The sequence below is a fragment of the Artemia sp. Qi Xiang Cuo genome, chromosome 6 (genome assembly GCF_049724085.1).
Source record: "Artemia sp. Qi Xiang Cuo chromosome 6, ASM4972408v1, whole genome shotgun sequence".
NCBI classification, from domain to species: Eukaryota; Metazoa; Arthropoda; class Branchiopoda; order Anostraca; family Artemiidae; genus Artemia; species Artemia sp. Qi Xiang Cuo.
This window is the reverse complement of record NC_142799.1, coordinates 51,768,287-51,790,189: the sequence shown is the minus strand read 5'-3', so window position 1 is coordinate 51,790,189 and position 21,903 is coordinate 51,768,287. Positions and strand designations below refer to the sequence as shown.

General features: G+C 35.3%; 1 protein-coding gene across 1 annotated transcript in view; it reads left to right on the top strand.

The window, feature by feature from the left end:
- The window catches only part of LOC148951356 (uncharacterized), a 117,410-nt gene extending 98,598 nt beyond the window's left edge, over positions 1 to 18,812 (top strand). Inside the window, exons 16-21 of the mRNA XM_089091076.1 lie at positions 637 to 844; positions 2,239 to 2,676; positions 3,420 to 3,525; positions 11,083 to 11,499; positions 17,086 to 17,239; positions 18,763 to 18,812. Coding sequence (XP_088947202.1) covers positions 637 to 844; positions 2,239 to 2,676; positions 3,420 to 3,525; positions 11,083 to 11,499; positions 17,086 to 17,239; positions 18,763 to 18,812 — 1,373 coding nt within the window. The remainder of the gene's footprint in view (positions 1 to 636; positions 845 to 2,238; positions 2,677 to 3,419; positions 3,526 to 11,082; positions 11,500 to 17,085; positions 17,240 to 18,762) is intronic.
- The last annotated feature ends 3,091 nt before the right edge of the window (positions 18,813 to 21,903 follow it).

Here is a 21,903-nt window from a genome sequence, read left to right as displayed (position 1 = left end):
TATTTATTTAATAGCCTGGTCTTAGTACGTTTGTAGGGACACTACAATCCCCCCAAATCTCATGATATTTAGTGTTTTCAAATAAATCCTGTATAATTTGCCTGCTGTCTGTTGTTTTGACAATTCCCACTCTTCTCCCAATTTAAACACTTGTGTGTTCGTTCCTTGACTAGTTGATGTAATAAGAGTTTAATGCTTTCTGAAGTAACAAAACCGACCATAAGTGATTCTTTCATTCACAGATAAGCCGGTGGATCTTGACGGATCATGAGTTAATTTCATGTCTTCCTTCATTTGATTCAAGTCTGAATGAGGTCGTTGTGGGATGATACCTCCTTTTTTATTGCAGAAAAACGTTTCCGACATTTTTCATGAAATTATTTTCATGTATTTTATTCAGCATGTATTTTCCAATAAATCTTGTATAATTTGCCTGCTGTCTTTTGTTTTGACAATTCCCACTCCTCTCCCAATTTAAACACTTGTGTGTGCGTTCCTTGACTAGTTGATGTAATAAAAGGTTTTATTAGAAGCAAGGTAAATAAAGGATGGAGATACAAAAAGATAAATAGTCATTAAAAGTTTAATGCTTCCTGAAGTGACAAAACCGTCCATAAGTAATTCTTTCACTCACAGATAAGACGGTGGATCTTGACGAAGATTCAAAACATCCTGTGGTTGTAGTACATAAAGATGAAAATGTCACGATTGCCTGCAGCCTTGGCAGTGCAGGGCCTCGAATAGTTTGCTTACCTCAAAAATGGGACATCAATGATTATGTTTTTCAAAGCAAGGAAGAAAATCTTTATAAAGTTGGATTTGTATACGATGCTGTAATTCAAGGGTGAGTTTTACTCCATTACCATATTTTACCCATACCATTTCAATGTCAAAGCAAAACTGCCAACAGCAAAAGAGCTTTCAGCTTGCCTCAGTACAGTTTTTTTTCTCTATAGATTCCTTAAGCCTGTAAATCCCATTACAACTGGAATGTCTCCTCACCACAACCCTATTTGCATACACCGACTTATGCGCTAATGTAGGAGTATATATTGCTTTGTGGCTTTGCTCGGTACCACAAGATTGGAAACTGATTGTTTGCACTATCGACTAATAGCACCCTACCCCCCCCCCCCCCCCCACACACACACACACAAAAATCAAGGAGTCCAAGCTTTCTTCCCCGACATTCGAAAAAAGCTGTCTGGACAGAATTCACTTCGGTTAAGCAAAGCTGGGTCTCCTTGTTTAATTTTCATTTTATATTTTGTTGGCTCTTGGATGTGTAAGAGCAGTATCCAAATGTCATTTTTGGATTGTTTGTTAATTACGTCGGGTAACTAAATTTTTGGTTTTTCTTGGGTTTATTGTTAAGCAAAGATTTTTGCCATTTTAGTACTTGCCTATTGTATTATCTCTACACAGGAGGATATTTTTTGAACGAGTTGGCTTGGGAACCCCTTCTATGCATGGGTAAGCAACGGGCAATAAGAAGCACTTTCTGCGTTTTTATTTCTGGTATTATTTTATTTGTTTCACCCTCTATTCAAAATTGTCAGAGAAATTTTGTCAAAGAAAATAAGTTCTCTTTTAAATACAAACTCCCCATATCCTAAATTACCGCATTCTTTGGGATTGCTTTGATATATCGGTCGTTAGTCCAAAAAAGGGAAAGAACGAAAAATGGCCCCATCTGTTTCACTCTAAGACTAGGTTTGTTTCGTTCAGACATATTGTCAAGTTTGTCTGCGCCCATTAATTTCGATTAAAAGAAAAGTCTGAGAAAATCGTTGTTCTGAGATGTGAACCCACCTAACATGGGTCCAGGGGACAAAAGATGTTTTCATTTTGATATTTTTGGTACTATAAGGTGTATTTAGAGGCAAACACACAGTGTTGAGATTTGTCCCTGCTCTATGATTCTTGTTGGATGCCTTGTAACTCTGAACGTTTTTTTTTTTCGTGAAGAAAATGCTTGATTTTTCCTTTCGTTCTAACGGTTTCATTCTTCAAAATAATATATGAAGGGTAACAGAGACATGGCTTCATTAAGTCAATTATTTGGATCCTCGAATGCTTATACATGCTTGATTTAAATAGCGATGAATTCGTCCTACCAGTACCTTTCTTTCCGTTGATAATTGAATTTTCTCTGTTATGACAATTCTTTATATCAAAAATTAGCTTTACAAATGTGCGAATATTATTGAATTAATGATTTGACATATTTTTTTTAAGGAATTTGGATGAGTTTTCTTTTGGTCTGTTACAACAACAAGTACAACAAAAGAAACTTGTGACTAGGACGTTATGGCCTAAACGATTTGAGGAATTCTCTCTTCGCAAGCCAATAAAGCAGCGAACTTCTGATGGTAAATTTGTGAACGACGGAGTCGATAAAATAGAACCAAAAAGAAAACGTAAAGTTTCTGAATCGTCAGATGTGACTAAATTTCAAAGAGAAAGAATAGTTTCTGAAAAAATATTGGCAAAGAAACAAAAAACAATAACGTTGGACGATGGTATGAGTGCTGAGAAAGTTGAAGCAACGGTTACTGACACTGGCTTAGATGACGCAGAGCCAAAAAGAAAGCGCAAAGTTTCCGAATCATCTAGTGTGACTCAATCTCAAAGAAGAAAAGACTCGGAAAAATTATTAGCGAAGAAAGAAAAAAAGTAATGGTGGACGACGATTTTACTATTGAGACTGTTGAAGCACCTTGTATTAACATTGGAGACTTTTCCTGGGATGTGAAAACCTTACCGATACAAACTGTTTCAAAGGAAGAATCTGATTCTGACCTATAATCCGAAAGCGAAAAAAAGTCAAAAAAGGTACTGTATGTTTATATCTTTCTTGGCGAGACTATTAGAAAGAGCTTTTGTTTTTTATAGCGTTTTTTCACTAACTGTCTAATATAACCAATATCCGAAATATTTTTGAAGGTTCGAAATTTCCTCGACTTTTCTGACTGACTCTTTTTTTGTTTTACCACAGAGTCAATGTATCCTAAATCTTCTCGATTGACCTCTTTTCGATGATAGAAAAAAAACTTGAAAGTCCGATGTGTTTGATCAATTGAGTTAAATTCTGTATTCAGTGGCATTGCAATGAGTAATTTAATATTGGTAAAGAGCTTAAAATAAAAATAAATATAAAAAAAACTGAAAAATGCAATAATCACTACATGTAATATCCTAAAGAAATGAATAAGGAAAATCTTATAGCCTCAGCTGGATTTTGGAAGAAACAATCTAGAAGAAGTGACCGAAAGATTGCAATTCATCTTTGTTTTGTTTTCAATTTTGCTATGATGTGGAAATTTATTTGCAGTGTTTTTCTTTGTTTCTTTTTGTTTTTATCAGGGGCAATCGTATCAAACCGGTGTTCATAGGTAGTAAAGTCAGTGTTCATTCAGAGTTCATGGTGAAAAGACCTGTTTTGGATTCAAACCTATTGCAAAGGATTATATCAAGGCAGACGAAAAAAATAGCTCTGTCCTGGATTATAAACAAACCTGTGTGGCAAGTTTATCTTTAATGAACTTAATTTACTATTATTCAGCGCTCGTCGCCTGACCATCACGTGTACTTCGCGTGTGTTGGTTTAAATTATTTTTGAAGTGAATTTATAATGAGATGAGCGTTTTCGAGCTTTTGTATTCACCGCTGTTGAACTTTGTTTTTGAAAATTTAAGTGGTGTTGATGAAGCCGTTATTTTACGGAAAGGAGTGGACTTTTTTAAAGATTTGGAAACTGTTAGGTCAGAGAAAGCAGCTATGGAGTTTTGTGAGTGAAAATGATCCCCCTGTCAGAAGGGACACTAATGCAATTCTCCGTCACCTGCAAGATATTATAGACTTTATGAAGAAATGTGATGCCGATGGAAAACAGCTCCCTTGTTTTGTCATCAAAAGGCCAACAGAAGTCCCTGTTATCTCTGCTACAGCGTTTACACACGTCACAGGCAAGCTTACGAGCCTTGAGCAAGCGATTTCGCTAGTTTCTGCCAAGATTGATACGGACAATCTGAACTTTCCTCAAATACGCTGTGATTAGCCAACCTGCTGCGTGTGATACGCATACTACAATTTTGATCTCTGATCCCCCGCCTGAGCATGGTGGCCCGCTAAAGTGAAAATCAGTAATAGACTCAATTGCTGGTCATCAGCTGGTGTCCAGAGTGCGAGCGACTAAAAAGCGGTGGACGGTGAATATTGAGAAATCTGCAGCTGAGGATTTTTGCAAATCAGCAAACGAAGCTCTACTTGGTTCTAGTGTGAAAGCTTTATCTAAAAAATACACTGGTGTTATTCGAGAAGTCTCGTCTGATTTTGACCTTGAAATGCTACGGAACCAGTTTGGTATAATCGGGTCTAGTCGATTTGGAACAAGCAAATCGGTTAAGCTTGAATTTGCAGACGCGATTACTAAAGGATCATTTCTGCGAAACGGTGTGAAGATTGGTTATGAAAACTTCCGTGTTTATGAGTTCAAGCAATTGCCAAAGTGTTGCTTCAAGTGTCGTTCCCCTGGGCATTTGGAAAGTGCGTGTACTAGTAGCACTCCTAAGTGCGCTCGTTGTGCTAGACCCCATTTATCTACGAACAGTGATTGTTGTACGGCATCTCCGAAATGTCCCAACTGTGGGTGATCTCACCCTTCTAACAGCCTACAGTGCCCTGTGATTAAGAAGATCACTGATAAGGTCTATTCTCAGAAATGGATCCGGACATAAGTATAGTCTCATTTAATAATATTGGAACGAGAGGCAAGGACTTTTTTATTGATTATCTGTATTTTAATTACGACGTTAATTGTCTCCAAGAACATTTACTGACCGCCTTTAGCGAAAATTTTCTGAGACGAAGCAGTGATCACGTTGTTTCTGTGCGTCCAGCTAAAATTACGCGTGGCCGCCCTTCTGGCGGCTTAGCATGTGTTTTTAAGAAAAATATTTCTGTTGCGAGTCCTGTGCTTTTCCAATCAGATGACACTTTTCTTGCGGTGCGTCTTGGTAATATTATATTAATTAATGTGTATCTGCCATATAATGATCCTTCCATTCGTTCACTTCAGAATATCTCTTGTGCTTGTAATGGTCTTAAAACTTTAATTCAAAAGATATCGGATAACGGGTTTCATTTTGTTATTCCTGGTGATTTTAATTCCGATCTGGTTGCTAATAATGTAAGGAATGGTCAGCTTTTTGATTCTCTCCCGGCTTATAAAATTGTTCGGAAGTCCCATGATTATACGTATATTCACCATTCAGGTAGTAAATCAGACATTGATCACGTTATTTGTTCTGCAGCTATTGTCTGCTCGCCAGTTACGGTTCATTTTGACGAGAATGATCTTGGTCACCTTCCGCTGTCTTTTTGTTCATCAAAGTCTGTTGTTTGTTCTGGGAGTATGTCTAAGAGTCGTGGTGTACGTTCTAAATGGTTTTATAAGCCTGATTGGAATGATGCGAATTTTTCTGTTTATCTTATAACATTGGCTTCACTTCTAAGTACGATTTATGTTCCGTATCAGCTTTTGCAGTGTAGTCAGAATTTTATTTAAGCTGAATATGAAATAGACCGATATCATCATTCTATCCTCTCTGCTACGAAAGAAGCTGAAAAAATTTCTGTCCCAGTAAAACGAATCCGAAAGAATACTCAAAAGTCTCTTTGGTCACTCGACCCTAACCTTAAGGCCTGTAAAAATAAAGCTAAATTTTGGCTACAAGTTTGGACAAATTGTGGTCGACCTAGGTCTGGTAATGTTTTTCTTATTAAACCGAAAACTAAATTAGAATTTAAGAAGCATCTAAAAAGTGTCCGATACCGAGGGCTTGATTTTCCATCTTCGCCTAAAGATAGGAGGAAAATAATTAAATAATTAATTCAAGTAAAACAGACGATTCTGATGTAAGCAGTAATGCTATTCCACCAAGTTCTTGGCATGCATATTATTCGAAGATTTTCTCCGTTTTGAATTATTCTGTCCATAGAAAATTTGGTGAAGCGTTTGTTAAAATTGTCCCAAGATTTCTAAGTCAGCGCTTTTTTTTGCCTATATCGCGTTGTGAAGTTTTGAATGCTTTGAATAATCTTAAGTCGAAATCTATTGATGCTGATGGAATCTCTAAAATGCATCCAACTCCCCAATGTGCCGAACTTGTGTCACATCTTGCGCTTTTGTTTCAAATGTACTTGGCATCTTCTGTCGTCCCGGAAAGCTTTTTGTGTGGCAGCGTGACTTCAATTTAAAAAAGAAGTAAACCGCCAATAGATTGCTCTTCTTACCGTCCAGTATCTGTTTCTTGCAATATTAGCAAGGTCTTCGAGTATATTCTTTTACCTAATCTAACTCAAAATATTTCTTTCTTTGGCGAAAATCAACTTGGTTTCAGATCAGGAGTGGGGTGCCAACATGCTCATCATGTCCTTACTTCTATTCTACTTTCTAATTCTTCTAAGGGTAAAGGCGTATATCTCTGTACACTTGATCTCTCAAAGGCTTTCGATTCTGTTGTTCATAACCAGCTATTCTTTTCTTTGGCTTTTTCTGGTGCTAATTTATCGGTTATTTACCTTCTACGGGTTTGGTGTTCTAATTCTTCCCTCCGCCTGAAATCTTCTCCAGAAACAACTATTAAAGTGCTTCGTGGTGTTAGGCAGGGAGGTGTTTTATCACCAGCCCTTTTCAAAATTTGTATTTCTACTGTTCTGGAAAAGATCTCAGGCACTTATTTTTCTGGTTCTACTGATATTCTTGCATTGCCTATGCTGATGACATTCTGTTGATTAGTCGTACTAAGTCTGCTCTTTCTGCGATGGTTTCCTTAGTTTCTCAGTCTTGACAAGTGTGAATTCTTATCTTGTAATCTGTCTTCGTCTTCTCCTCTGGTATGTAATTAATTTTCTGTACTTTCTGTCTCTTCCTTTCGGTGGCTTGGTATTACTGTTTCTAATTCTCTAGCTCTGTTTCGTAAACAGATTGTTGCTGATTCGGTAAGAAAAATTCAGTTCAGTTATTCAAAAATTGTAGTAAACCGTGGAAAATATAACGGAAGAGCTCTTGGGCGATTATTTTAGACTTTTTCTGATCATTCTGTGCTTTATTTTTCGGGTGTTCATTCTGTTCTTAAGCTAAAGGATTTAAAAAAGATTAAAGTTACATATTTCAAATTTTGCAAATTTCTTCTTTCTCTGCCGCCATGGACTAGAAATCGGTATCTAGTTAAAAATTTCTAGTTTACGGATGTAACTCAAAAGCTCGGTGACCTACACAAAAAGCTTTCTGCAGATGCATTTTGTAATATTGGCCCTGACCACGGTCTTTTACAGTTCTTTTCTTAGTTTAATTTAATTGCTAGTGTTTGTTGAGTTCTTTTTTGTTTTTCTTTTTTGTTATTATGTTTATACTCCACTTGTACTACTTGTTGTCTTGTAGTTGTGGGTAATAAATGATTGATTGATTGATAAAGGGCTCCTTCGAACGGGAAGTTAAATTTGTAGTGCTCTTTGAAGCAACGAAAGGTCACATCACAATTTTCCCACTTGAAATGTCAAAGTACCATTTTGTCTATCTTGTCCCCACTACAACAGTTTTTTCCCTGAATAGGGTGGAAACGTTTTTGACCAAAATTTCTGAGATAGCCATTTGGCTTAAAACTGTCGAAAAGCTACTGACGTAGCCTTCTAGTTCTAGAGGGTAGCTTGGCATTTCGTGATATAGATCGCTATTGGCATACACGCTACTATATAGTCAAAAAGAAAATTCTCCGTTATTATGGATGTTATATCCGTTATTATTGATGTTTATCAAGTAAAAGTAGCGATTATAGAGTAGTGCTGTACACTATCTACTAGGCCGGAGGTCTTTTAATGTCTTTATAGGGAAGGCGTACCTAAAGCCTCAGAAAATGTTTTCTTAGGTCCACATCTTGGAACTGTCCACGAGAGGAGCTTCAGATAAAAGATGGCTTTCACCCCTGACCTCATAGGTGCTTGCAGTCGGGGAGGGGGTAGGGGTTGGTATCCTCTTACCCCTAGGAAAGAGAAAGACAGTATAGACTTGACTTTGGGACCTAAGCCTCTGTGCATAGCCCCCCTCGCTTTGGGTGTATACAAAATGCGAAGTTGTTTTTGTTTTAGTTAAGATATTACGTTACCCACTAGCATATTTAAAGTGCTTTGATTTATTGCCATCACGTTTATTCATTACATTATGAATCACGTATTCGTAGTTTCTTAAAAACGGCCATATGTTTCTATTGTCTTTTTGACCACCTGCCACAAACAAAATAGCTATTATAACGTTCCAATACGTTCATCTAAAAACTTTTCTAAATATTTCAATATAGAAACAAAATTTATTTTAATGAATATGGACAATCTTTCCCTCTCTTACTTTTTGAATTTTTATCCCTTAGTCTGTATTGCACTCTCTTTTGTTTCTTTTCGTTATATCTTTTCAATCTGCATATCGCAAATACCATGAATCGAATTACAAATTATATAAGAAAAATATAAATAATAACTTACCATGATACACCTGTGACAAAAAAAAAAAAAATTCTAACAGACTTGTTTAATGTCATTTTGAGGCAAAATTCTGCTAAAATCGTATTACCTAAATTTTGACAATTGCTAATACTTTTCTGAAAGAATTTTTTTTTTTCAGTGAATATCTTGTTTAATTTTTTTTTTTTCTTGCGCAGAAATATTTTTGAAAAAATATTGCTGATAATTAAGGCAATTATGTAGGCAAATACTGTTATGTACATGCTTAATTTTAAAGTAATCTTTAAAATGGAATATTGCATATTTGGTGCATCGATAGATAGCGCCATTAAGTAACTGCCCCTTAATCCTCTCGCTCTTTGCGCTTAAGGTTGGATTTTTTTTTCTCGGTTTTTCTAGAACAGTTACTATAACGCAAGATTAGTATGATAAAAAGTTTGTTCTCCAAAACCTTGAGTAAGAGACGGTTTATTTATTCGTGTTTGTTTTACACAATAAAATTTTATCTATTAAAAGGTAATCAGTAAATAAAGCAGTTACAATTACTAATTGATTTTTTTTTCAACTTTTAGTGTATATAGGGGGACCGAAGAATGATGATAATATACGTAATAATTTTGATTTGCTTTTAAGTTTTAATGCTGCTCTTTACCTTCAATTGATTTTTTTTTTTAGTCTATTCTCTGACTAGGTGGATATTTCATCCTGTTTGGTATATGTCAGATATCCGTCTAATTGGATCAAAAACGGGATGGATATTGTGCCATCTTATTTAATGTTGTATGTGTCAAAGCTATATATAAATTTGACGTCACTCACATGATTTTTCTTTTCTGGCGTAAATTCAATTTCTATTCCCTGTTTGTCCTTCACAAGCGCCAAAATAACTTCATTCCATTTCAGGGCGGTTAAAAAATTCAGGCGTGAATTCGTTTTCTCCTTGCGTATCTTTGCAGACGCTAAAATGGTACTTCTTCATTCTAGGGTGAAAAATCAGTAATAAATGAATTAATTAATTCTGGCGTTAATTTTATTCTTTCTTCGTGTTTATCCTTCACAGATTCGCTCACGTTCAACTAACACGTTCCTTCATTCCATTGTAATTTGTCTTGTCTTCTAACAGCAAAATTCGTTGTGTAACGTTTTCCTCTGCAATTCAAGGTGATTTTTGCTGCTTCTTGTTCCATGCCTTTTTATTTAGCTGTTCAGAATCTTTTGTCATCTTGTGTAGTTTTGCATGCGTCATAGATACCAAAAACGATATGACCACTAAACAAATTTTCTCAAACTAAAATAAAATCCCACGGTGCCAATTTTCAAAAAAAAAAAAAAAAATATGGATCCGTTTTCAAGAATAAATTTATAAATACATAACCATTTGAATAATAATTAATCCGATTATTGTTATATATACTATCAAAAATTGAAACGAGACAGGATTAATCTAATAAGCGCGTTATACACATTGTTCTTATCTCCTCTTTTAAGTGAAGGGATTATCCTAGCACCTTTAGGACACTTGGGATATATACCATTTTTATCGGATTCATTAATCAGGCACAAAATCTGGTGTGATAGTACAGGGAAAATTCCCTTAAATGCTTTCACTGACATAAAATCAGACCCTGCAGCACTATTTCGCATACTCTTTACCATATCATTCAATTCTTGTTTAGTAACCGATCGCAAATACATTGATACATTACTACTGTCAAGAAAAATTGAGTAAAATATCCATCACTAGTATGCTGTGCAACAGACGACGCTAACCTGCCTCCTATACTAGAAAAATGGTCACACATGCGTTCAACTGTTTGATAAGTATTTTTATCATCAGAAAAATTAAAAACATCATCAGAATTATTCGGCTAATTTTGGTTAATCACATATTTATAACTTTCTAAAACTAAGGCTACCTTCTGCTTTTCTAAAACGGTCATCCAGGAACTCTAACTTAGCTGTACGTAGTACAGTATTCCACTTATAATTATATGCTCTATAAATATTCATATCACTAACAACATTACTTAACACTGTTTTTTTTTTATATATATAATACACGTGTCTTGGCTAACGAAACTAGAAAACTCTTCGTAACTCAGGGCTTTTTTGGCGTATGATAATAATTCCTTTTCTTCTTAGCCTGACTACAAGTAACTTATCATTCACATTCATTATAAAAAATCCGAATTATTATTTCCAAGCTCTTTTTTTAACTTCAATACATTAATAAAACTCAAACCCTTAGGCTATAGATTTGTGGTGAGGGAATTATCAATCTTGTGTTTTGCAACCTCTACTCATAGAGTTTTTTGTGGTCTAGCCACCCCTCCACCAAATTCCTGGATTACCCTCTGCATATATATGTGGATAGATCTGGCGCTACCTCAACCAATGCAGTAAATGTATAAGCTTTTCTTACATATAAACTAATTCAAAAGCTTAGCATCATTTTTTTAATGATCTTTGTAGATTAAATTTCTTTGAGTGATTCTTCTATTCTGTTAAAACTATTTGCTTGTAATAGTAAGTTAATCAGAATAACTAATAAATTCTTTTAAGGTGTTAAAAAAGAAAACAGACGGACTCCAAGCAGCTAAAGAAGAAGAAAGACAGATCAGCGAAATTGAGAAAACACTAATGAATCCGGATAGGCTACCACAATCTACTGATGATTTTGACCGTCTTCTTATCTCCTCCCCAAATAGCTCCATCATTTGGATTAAATATATGGCATATCACTTAGAACAAACGGAAATAGAAAAAGCTCGTGCCGTTGCAAGAAGAGCGCTGAAATTCATTAATTTTAGGGAAGAAAACGAGAAATTAAATGTTTGGATGGCGCTATTGAATTTAGAGAATATGTATGGAACTCCGGAAAGTGTGAAAGAGGTTTTTGCTGAAGCTGTGGCGTTCAATGATAGTCTTAAGGTTTACCAACAAACATCCCTCATGCTCGCCACAAGTGGCAAAATAGAGGTAAATTAACAAATTCACTTGTCAAGTCGGAACTCTGCTGAATTTTGCGTTTAGCTTGTAAATGAAGAAACACTACCAAAAACAAATTAGGCTCATTGTTGCTTAAACAATCGCGGAGCTTCACACACAACAATGAAGGATGTGAATGCATGAAAATTTTCTTATGGGATGCAATAAATTGTCTTTAAAAACTTTATCGAATGCTCTGACGGCTACGTCCTCGTCGGCTCGAGTTAATTTTTAGATGCAATTTTTTTTGTTTTTCTTACTATAAACGGAAAGGCCAACATCATTTTCTTATGCTAATTTGTAGTAATTTTTTCAGCAGTGAAAGAAGGATTTTGGTTGAACTATTCCTTAAAGTCGATTTGCTTAATAAACCGTCTTTACGCAAGATATCTCGCAGTTTAATCCGGTAAAACTATTCTGGCGAAACTTAACATCTATAAAAATGAACAGCTAATAGTTCTCAGTAGATGCTTTTCAATGACAAAGTAAAAAAAGCTTTTGGCAATTTTCATATGGAGTAGCTTGATGCAGATAGTTTAGCGAAATTAACTGACAAGGGAGTAAGGATCGGTAGCGTTTCAATCTTTGGTGAAAACTGAAACGGCGAAAGAAAACGGAAATCTATTTCTGTTTTTCCGTTTTTTGAGTTTCTTTAGGCTTATGAGAGGAAAGTGAACATTTACTCATATAGATTGATAAAAAAAGACAAAATATACAGAACTAATTATACTAAAAGGTGCTAACATTACTAGCACCTTATGTGGTTAGTCATGTGGTTAATGCGACTAAAACAGATGGAGTTAGGAAAGCTGTCAGCAACATTTTTACCCAAGTGATTTACCAACTAACTATTATTAATAATTTAGCTCATCTACCTCTATTGCTATAGTCTAGCATTATCGCCATGCTTATTCTTTGAAAAGATAGTTTTCAATAAGATGTCGCAGATTCGAGTTTTGTTTTTCTTTGCTAATAGTAAAAATGGTCCCACTTGATCATTTTTTGGCTTAACTAATCTTCAAAGGGATTTTTCAACGGCACGGATGTCCATGCCATATTATATCGCATGCAGTCTATATAAACTAAAAGCAAATTATTTATATCCATCACGTTTTTAACTCTTTGTTAGAGTTATTAATTTTCTCCTTTTTTACTTTTATCTTTTCATTAGGCCGAAGATAGAAGACAAACTTCGGTGAAAAGGTGCAATATGTGTTTTTGTGCGATTTTTTTTTAATTTCGCTTTACATTCGAATAATATAAAAACATTTTTTTATGCAACACATCGAGAGACTTTTTGTTTTATTTCTTATTTCATTTTACTTTTTCTTTACATTAGATTGAAGACACATGGTAAATTTGCCAAGACGTCGACTCGTTACTCTAGGCATTCTTGTGTACATTTTTTGCTTGTTGTAAAATTTCTATTTTTTACTTGTATTGGGAGAACAATATAAGAAACAAATAAAAGACATCTTTAATGCTCTAACTCCTTTTTGCCTCTGTTTTACATACATTGTGGCGTTGATGTAAGATTCTTACGTTTAAAGAGCCGTTCGTTAAGACCAACCCTTTGCCAAAAATGCAAGATATATCTATTTGTGTTGATGGCTTTTTCTTGTTTTATATTTGATGGATTATGCAGTACCAATTTTTGACAAAAGAGAACGAAATATTTTAATATATATCTTAAAAAAACCTTAAGTTTGAAAGCCCGCCCTCCCTCAGTTGCTTGATTACGTATAGCTAATTCTATTATATATTATTCTATTTGCCTGGCCCCTAAATATCTCTCGACTGGATTTATTACAAATCCGCAGAGAGTGGTGCTACTGAGCTTATAATTTATAATAAGTAACATTAAAAAGAGCTTATTCTCAATTGCAATTTAATTATCGTAATCTACCTTATAATCGGCTAATGTTTGTAATTCTCAGCCCTGAAAAAAGAGATATCAAAGGGTACCTGAAGCCGTCCTACCTAATGAGTATTTCTCATTACTCGCGAAAGCATGGACGCTAAGATTTTTTCTTGTTTATGCCCCTTGTCCGACAGACTGCTGCTTTTCTGACCTTGATGAAAAATAGTATTATCAGGAAAAAAAGAAAACTAATTAAATAGGGAATGGCATTTATTTACGGAGAGAAAGATATATTTAAATGCCAAACTGTGACAACCCTAGTGTAACGGCCACCTTGAAAAACAAACAGTTGTCTGAAGGGGGGTGGCAAAAATACTCTAAAATAATAAAAACAAGATAACCAATCCAGATCACACCTCCCAATCAGCACCAAAGACCAGGTATTTAAAAATAGATTAACAGTTATTTCCATTATCATAAAGGATTCTTCTATACGGTATTCCATAACGTATCTCGGGTTGGTAAACTTCTAAAAGTTGGTCTACTAACCACTAGCTTGGTCTCTCACGAGAATCGGAATAATTTTTGCAAAATCTAGAAAATGTAATCAGTTGGAAATAAAAGGCTGACAAACCTATGTGAACCTGTAAACCTGTATGTTACTATCTAAAAATGTGAAGTTAATACCAACAAAGCTAAAACTATTCACTTTATTGGAAACTTTAACCACATTATGTCATTTTTGTCATGAATTGCATAATTTAAAACTAAAACGAATTAGATATAATTTTTTTCTAGTAATTCCAAGATGAAACAATCCTTTTTTAGCGGGGTAGCACTTATCTCTTTTTTTCCTGTCTATTTTCTCCACCTCCCGGATGGTAGATGGATAGAATGCGTGATCTACGTGACCCTCCTACTGGATGGTCACAGTTTGGTGTTTTGGAGCGTGCTTGGTAAATATTCTTTTTTAACTCAGGTTTTATAAACTCAGAGTGGCTGTTCAAGTATGCGTAATGTCGCAAATCAATATTGGATGTCCTATACGAAATTTGTGAAGTTTACCTTGGCTTCAGGAAATTACTGTCTAGAAGATTGTTTGATGTAGGTATGAAGTCGAACAATCTCTTAGGTATCGTTCCAGACATATCAATGCTAGGAGGAAATCGAGCTTTATTATTTCTTAAAATGAAGCTATGGTGGTGGGAAAATTAAAAGTTTTTAAAAAACTTATAAGAAAAAAAATCCATTCTTTCAAAGCAGGTTGCATTACTTAGGCTATTAGTCTAAGGAGGTTTCTAAAGAAAAAATTTAGAAAAACAGCTTCTCATTATTGTAATAATAGGGCCAAATACCTTTATTCCTACAAGACCAATCAATGGTACAGAAAAATTAAAGAAATATGCGGAAAAAGTCCTTCCGAAATTGATTTTCATCTCCCTGAACCCCCTAATAAGACTGCCAACGATCTGAACTTGTACCTTGCTTCCACCGTGTAAAGTCTCCCCCCTTTTACTGGCTCAAGTCCAACTATTCCTTCCAATACTTCCTTCCCCTTTATTTCTCCCTCTGATGTTAGAAATAAAATTCTTAAGCTTAGAAAATCAAGCATTTGTCCCTTGGACATCCCAGTTGACGTAATTAAAGCCTTTTCGGACAAAATTGCTGAGCCTTTATCAAATATTTTCAACCACATCACAGAATTTATTAAGTTGCCAAGTTGCTGGAAACAAAGTTTTATTACACCTGTCCCCAAGAAATGCGCCAGTCTGACTTTTGCCAACATTCGCCCTATTACGCTGACTTCTATTTTTTTCAAACTTTATGAAGGTTTCCTCTCTGACTAGCTTAAGGATAAAATTTGTCCGGGTATTGACACCCGGCAGTTTGGTAACTTAAAGAAAACTTCCACCACCCATTACCTTGTGGACTTAATGCATACCATCGTAAATAACCTTGATAAACCAAATGTCTGGCTGAACCTTGTCTTAGTTGATTTCCAAAAAGCTTTTGACCTGGTTGACCACACCACCCTAATTCGTTCACTCCTGGTTAACTTTAAACGTCATCCTCTGTTAGTAAATATTGTTATATCGTTTCTTTCAAATAGATCCCAAGTTGTTAAATACAAAAATATTTTCTCTAACCCCCTCCCTATATATTGTGGAATTCCTCAAGGAACCTTATTGGGATAACTTTTATTTCTAGTCATGATTAATGATATTGGTAAGGACTTCCCCCTTAGGTGGAAATAGGTGGATGACTTGACGATCCTCGAAGTATGTCACAGGAATATTAAAAGTGACCCCCTTGAAATTCTATCCCACATTTCAATGAAGCTAAGAACCTAAATATGAAAGTAAATTCCACTAAATCAAATGTAATTACGATAAATTTCTTGAAATCTATTCCAGCCTTCCTTGACCCTATACCCCCAGATATTTCTGTGTCTTCCTTTAAATTACTTGGGGTTACAATTTCCTCTAATTGAAAGTGGGATATCCACGTGAAAGATATAGTCCGTAGAGCTAATGCGTCCATGTCTCTCCTTAAGCTCTTGAATAAATTTAACATACCCCCATCCCATTCTTTAAGGATTTATACTTCCTTTGTCCGCCCGGGTCTTGAATATGCTTGTCCAGTTTGGCATCCTGGCATATCCCGTGATGAATCAGATAAAATTGAATCTATTCAAAAAAGAGCCCTAAGAATAATTTTTAAAGAAACTTTGGTACTATATTCACTCCTTCTAAAAAAGGCCAAGCTGGAAACTCTTGAGCACAGGAGAGGAACGCTGTGCCTCCGTTTTGCAAAAAATGCAATAATAAACCCTCGCACGGAAAATATTTTCCCCAAAAGACACTCCCCATCCAGACACCGCCTGCCACTTACTGTATCTGAACCCATCCCTATCTTGTCCCCCATCCGTTGTTTAACCTCCAGATATGAAAAAATCTTTGTCCCCTTCATTACTGATCAAATTAACCAGTATTTTTTTTTTTTTTTTTTTTTTTTTTTTTTACTGGTGATAACCATGCTGGTGTCTGTTTGGCTCTTCCGTTCCCTCCCCTTTTTATAGAATCTCTTTTAAACCTTTTTAACATTATTTTTATCTCAATTTTTTTTTTTTTTTTTTTTTTTGGTTTTGTTTTAATTTTTGCCTTTTTAACCTTATTAAATTTGAAACTTTTTTTTAGACTAATTAATGGCTTTGCCTTTCGTATATTGTTGTTTTTGGCATTGTTTAGCCAGTTTTTTAGTTGTTGTGCTAGTTATGTCTTTTTTTATTATATGACCCCGAAATGCGAATTCGGCCCTTCGGGGCTTGTGATAGCCATTTTTTGAAATAAATATCTTATCTTATTATCTAAAATGGATCTCGGCAGCTATTCAAACGGAGATTAATTGGGATATAAAAGAATGCTGGTCCTTTCACTTGTATTTTCGGCCGATATTGTACTTCTAACTGCTCCTGGCGTCGGTTCTGGGATAGGTGGGGCTAGTGGGCAGGTCAAACAGTCCGCTAATATTGGTCTTATTTAACATTGGGACTTGCCACATTACGTCCGTGTAGAAAGCATTTAAAACAGGATTTACATTTTACTTCCTTATTGTTCTGAGGTTTTTTCTTCCGTTTTTCTTCTCTCTCTCTCTCTCCCATGTCTCTTATTATTAACCCATTTATTATTAGCCTACTAAATATGTTTTGTTTTCAGCAAGCTGAAGAGATGTACAGCACAATGATGAAGAAGTTCAAAACTGACAAAACTGTGTGGATGAGCGCCTTTTTGTTTTTCATGAAATCGAATCAGCCAGAAAAAGCAAAGAATGCTCTTGACCGATCTCTGAAAAGCCTGGAAAAGAAACATCGTAAGTTTAATGATCTTTTTTGCTAGCATTAAGATATTCCCATTTATGATCTTAAGATAAAGTGGAGGGATTTTGCTTGAGAGGGTTTATTCATTTTACTAGCTGTGTACGCCTGTTTGATAGGTCTATCTTTTTAATATCAATGTTTTAGATTAAAAAAAATTTTCTTTTAAGTGAAATAAAGTCTTGCGGGAGAATGCTCGTTTCATTTCGGTTTCTCATGAAAATTGGATAATTCGTTTCTATGACTGGAAAAATTATAAATTGGAAGAATTATACTCTAAATAAACAAAAGATTCCTGTCCCAGTATATACACTGGTAAAAACTTACTATTTGGCATCAGAAAATGCACTATTGGTACAGAGTGGTCAAGATAAAAGAGGCCCAGTGTGAACACGGAAATGCAGATAATTTTGCGAAATTAAGGTACTATGATTTTTATTGAGAAATCGTAAATATACGATAGCACCAATAAAAATACATTGAACATACAAAGGTGCTTAAAAAGATGTTCACCATGGACTTTGATACACAGATCACCATGTCTCACCAAGTTTCCCAAAACTTTGGCCTTTTAATTTAGTGTGGTTTCTGGAATCATTACGTATGAACTGTTAACAAATTGTATAATGGCCAATGAAAAATCTCAAAGAATACTTAGGTCCCGTGGTCAAGTGTTCTTCAAAAGCACGGTTCTTCAAGGTCCCGTGTTATTCAAGGACCTACAAGAATACTGTTGGTCCCGTGTTCTTCAAGAATATCATGAAATCTTAAGTCTATGTAACAGAACGTTTACCGTCATTTGTAGCGTAGGTGACGAAGGAAGGACGAGAGTATGTGTTAGTGCTTTATTTGATACATTCACGTGCTGTAAATCCAATGTTTTTTTGCTTTTACTGGAAAAATAAATATTAAAAAAAAAATCTAATTTTGCTCGTTTTCTTATGTTATGTCTGGCCAATGTGGTCTAAGAAATTATATATATATATATATATATATATATATATATATATATATATATATATATATATGTGTGTATAATGCTGTTGTAATTCTCTAGTGCTTTATTTGATTCATGCACGTGCTGTTAATCCAACGTTTTTTGCTTTTACTGGATCTATTAATATTGGGAGACGTTAATTTCATTATAAAGCCTTTCAAATTTACATTTTTTAGCTTAAACTAAGCATGGGCACTGTTACTGTTATTAGTTTTGTGTTCTGTTTTCGGGGCGCATGTTTCTCTTCTGTTAAAGAAAAACAAACAAACTAATGACCTGTACAGATGTCTCTTCTGTAGAGATGATTTGTTCTGTTTCTGGTTTTGTAAGAGTTAATCTGACATATTTCTGGTTTTTTTTTTCCTGTTTTACTCCTGTTTTTCGTATACTTAGTCATTTTGTAACATTTACGACATATCTCCTTAAAAATAGTTCATCATTACCATTGCCTATTAATCTTAATTTGGAGTGCATTAGTAGTATCTTGAATTTGTTATTTCTTAAACCTTATTTACTTATTAGTGATTTTACCAAAATCAAGAAGTACTTCAAGGCTGAATAAGTCTGCCTGAACATTCAAAAGAGACTAATTGTTTTTTTTGTTCTTTTAATTAATGAGAAAAGAATTGACGTTTTTCTTTGCATGAAAATGGAAGCGTCTAGTGTCCAGATAGAGATAAAGCCGATACAGTGCAACATGAAAGAATGTATATTTTTAACGAGGTTAAGACACGTACAAAGCGAGGAGTGTCTTCACTATTGTACAGTTCGTTGATTGTACCGTTATAAAGATTTGGCTATTTTTTAGATACTGAGAAAATTTCACTATCATACAGCTGGACTTTTTAAAAGAAAACCAACATAAGCGTATTATGGAAAATTAATTAGTATAGTATTTGTACATTTCTGCAAGTAAATAGTGACTCATTTTGTTTTCATTCCTGGTATAATAATTTAGATAATTCCAACTTTCGTTAAATTTAATTTGTAAGCAAGGTAAGTATTAATTGTTTTCCAAAGAGGCACAACTTAGTATTTATCAGGTTAGGTATCAACTTAGTATTTGTCAGGTTTGAACATAATTTGCACTTTACTGAAAAAATATAAATGTTTTTACTTTTATAACTTTAATAAATCAAATAATATTACCATTTTGATTACTAAATATCAGTATATGTATATTAAACCGACAATGCACATTCATTTGTATTTTTTTCAGTAAAGTGCAAATTATGTTCTGGCCTTGGGAAGGCATAGGGGTTTTGAGCCCAACTTATGTTAACTTCTGCTCGTTTTGAGTTTGACTCGGTTATTTTTTGTGATTTCTGTTCGTTTTGGGTTTCATTCATTTATCGATGCTGATTTGTGGTAGTTTCACGCTTGGTAGATTACTTGATTTTATTTTTGCTCATTTTTTGTTTAATGGAGTTCTTTACTTTTCTTTGAAAAACTTGTTTTGTTAAAAAGTTTTTTGTTAATTAATTTCTGTTCGTTTCATATTGACTTAGTCTTTTCAGGCGAAAAGAAAATAATACTTTAAATCTTTTCGTTTTTTTAAGACTTTATAATTTGGCCTGCTATTCGTATGCCGTAGAAAAATTTTCAGCAATTTATAACAACATACACCCTTTAAAAATCTGGACACAAATAGTATTGTTTAATTTAGTTTCATACCTCCTCTAGTTGACCTGAAACGGAAAACTTGATACCATTCACAAAAAAATCTGTTTACTTTTTCTGATAGCTTGAATACATTTACGCTATTTTGATTTGGTTAGATTTTAAGAGCAGAAGTAGCCCCGAAAGTTTGAACATAATACCCTCAGTCGTTCTAGGGATACTGCTGAGATGCCTTATTGCGAATTAGTATTAACAAAGTTCATCTTGATTTAATCTTAAGGCCAAATTTAGTTTTTAAATATAATGGGAAAATGGGAGGGTGGGCATGGGAGGGGGATTAGTTGCCTTCCAATCAATTTCGTCTATTAAAAACGGCATCAGCCCTTTGTATTTTTAATCGAATGAGCCCTTTTCGAAGTTCCCACGACAACGCCTTCGATACGAAGTGTCCTCGTCTAAGCAACAACAACAAAAATAATACATTATACCCACATGGATCTTTCATAGGCAGCGCATTAGCGCTGCCTAAGTAAAGAACGGTGTGGGCACAATGGTTTTTTTTTCATACAGGCACTTCGTATCGAAGGAGTTGTCGTATAAAATTCCAAAAGGGCTCATTTGATTGTAAATTGGAGTGGCTAGTGCCCTTTTTAATAGTCGAAAGTGATTGGAGGGCAACTAGCCCCCCCCCACGCCCATCATTCCCCCAAACATATCCAATCAAAATTTTGAGAAAGCCATTTTGTTCAGCGTAGTTGATTTCCAGATAGAAAATATGTTTCTGAGGAGGGCACTCCCCCACAACCCTCAGGGCAAGGGTTTTAAGTTATGCCCTGGGGGCATATAAGGTTTTTATAGAAGATGTTGTCGTAGAAACTTCAAAACAGGCTCATTCGATTGGAAATTCGAAGGGATAGTACCCTTTTTCATAGTCGAAAGTGATTGGAGGGCAACTAGCCCCCCCCCACGCCCATCATTGCCCCAAACACATCCAATCAAAATTTTGAGATAGCCATTTTGTTCAGCGTTGTTGATTTCCAGATAGAAAATATTTTTTGAGGAGGACACTCACCCACAACCCACAGGGCAAGGGTATTAAGTTATGCCCTGGGGGCATATAAGGTTTTTGTAGAAGGCGTTGTCGTTGAAACTTCAAAAAGGGCTCATTCGATTGGAAATTCAAAGGGCTAGTGCCCTTTTTAATAGTCGAAAGTGACTGGGGGGCAACTAGCTCCCCCCCACGCCCATCATTCCCCCAAACACATCCAATCAAAATTTTTTGATAGACATTTTGTTCAGCGTAGTTGATTTCCAAATAGAAAATATCTTTTTGAGGAGGACATCCCCCCCCCATAACCCTCGGGGCAAGGGTTTTAAGTTATGCCCTGGGGGCATATAAGAACGATGTTGGCACAATGTACTATTTATTATTTATTTTTCCCTTTAGAGCTGGGCACATCATATGGAAGGGATCGTCGTAGAAACTTCAAAAGGGGCTCATTCGATTTGAAATTGGAGTGGCTAGTGCCCTTTTTAATAGTCGAAAGTGATTGGAGGGCAACAAGCCAACACCCCCCTCCCCCACCCCCCAACGCATATCATTCCCCCAAACATGTCCAATCAAAATTTTGAGAAAGCCATTTTGTTCAGCGTAGTTGATTTCCAGATAGAAAATGTGTTTTTGAGGAGGACACTCCCCCACAACCCTCATGGTAAGGCTTTTAAGTTATGCCCTTGGGCCATATAAGGTTTTTATAGGAGGCGTTGTCGTAGAAACTTCAAAACAGGCTCATTCAATTGGAAATTCAAAGGGCTAGTACCCTTTTTAATAGTCGAAAGTGATTGGAGGGCAATTAGCCCCCCCCACGCCCATGATTGGAGGGCAGTTTTTCCCTCTTTATGCCCGTCATTCCGCCAAATCCATCCAATCAAAATTTTTAGATAACTATTTTGCTCGACGTAGTTGATTGCTTCATACAAAATATGTTTTTGAGGTGAAAAAACCCCCAAAGTTTTCGCGACCGGGGTTTTAAATTATGCCCT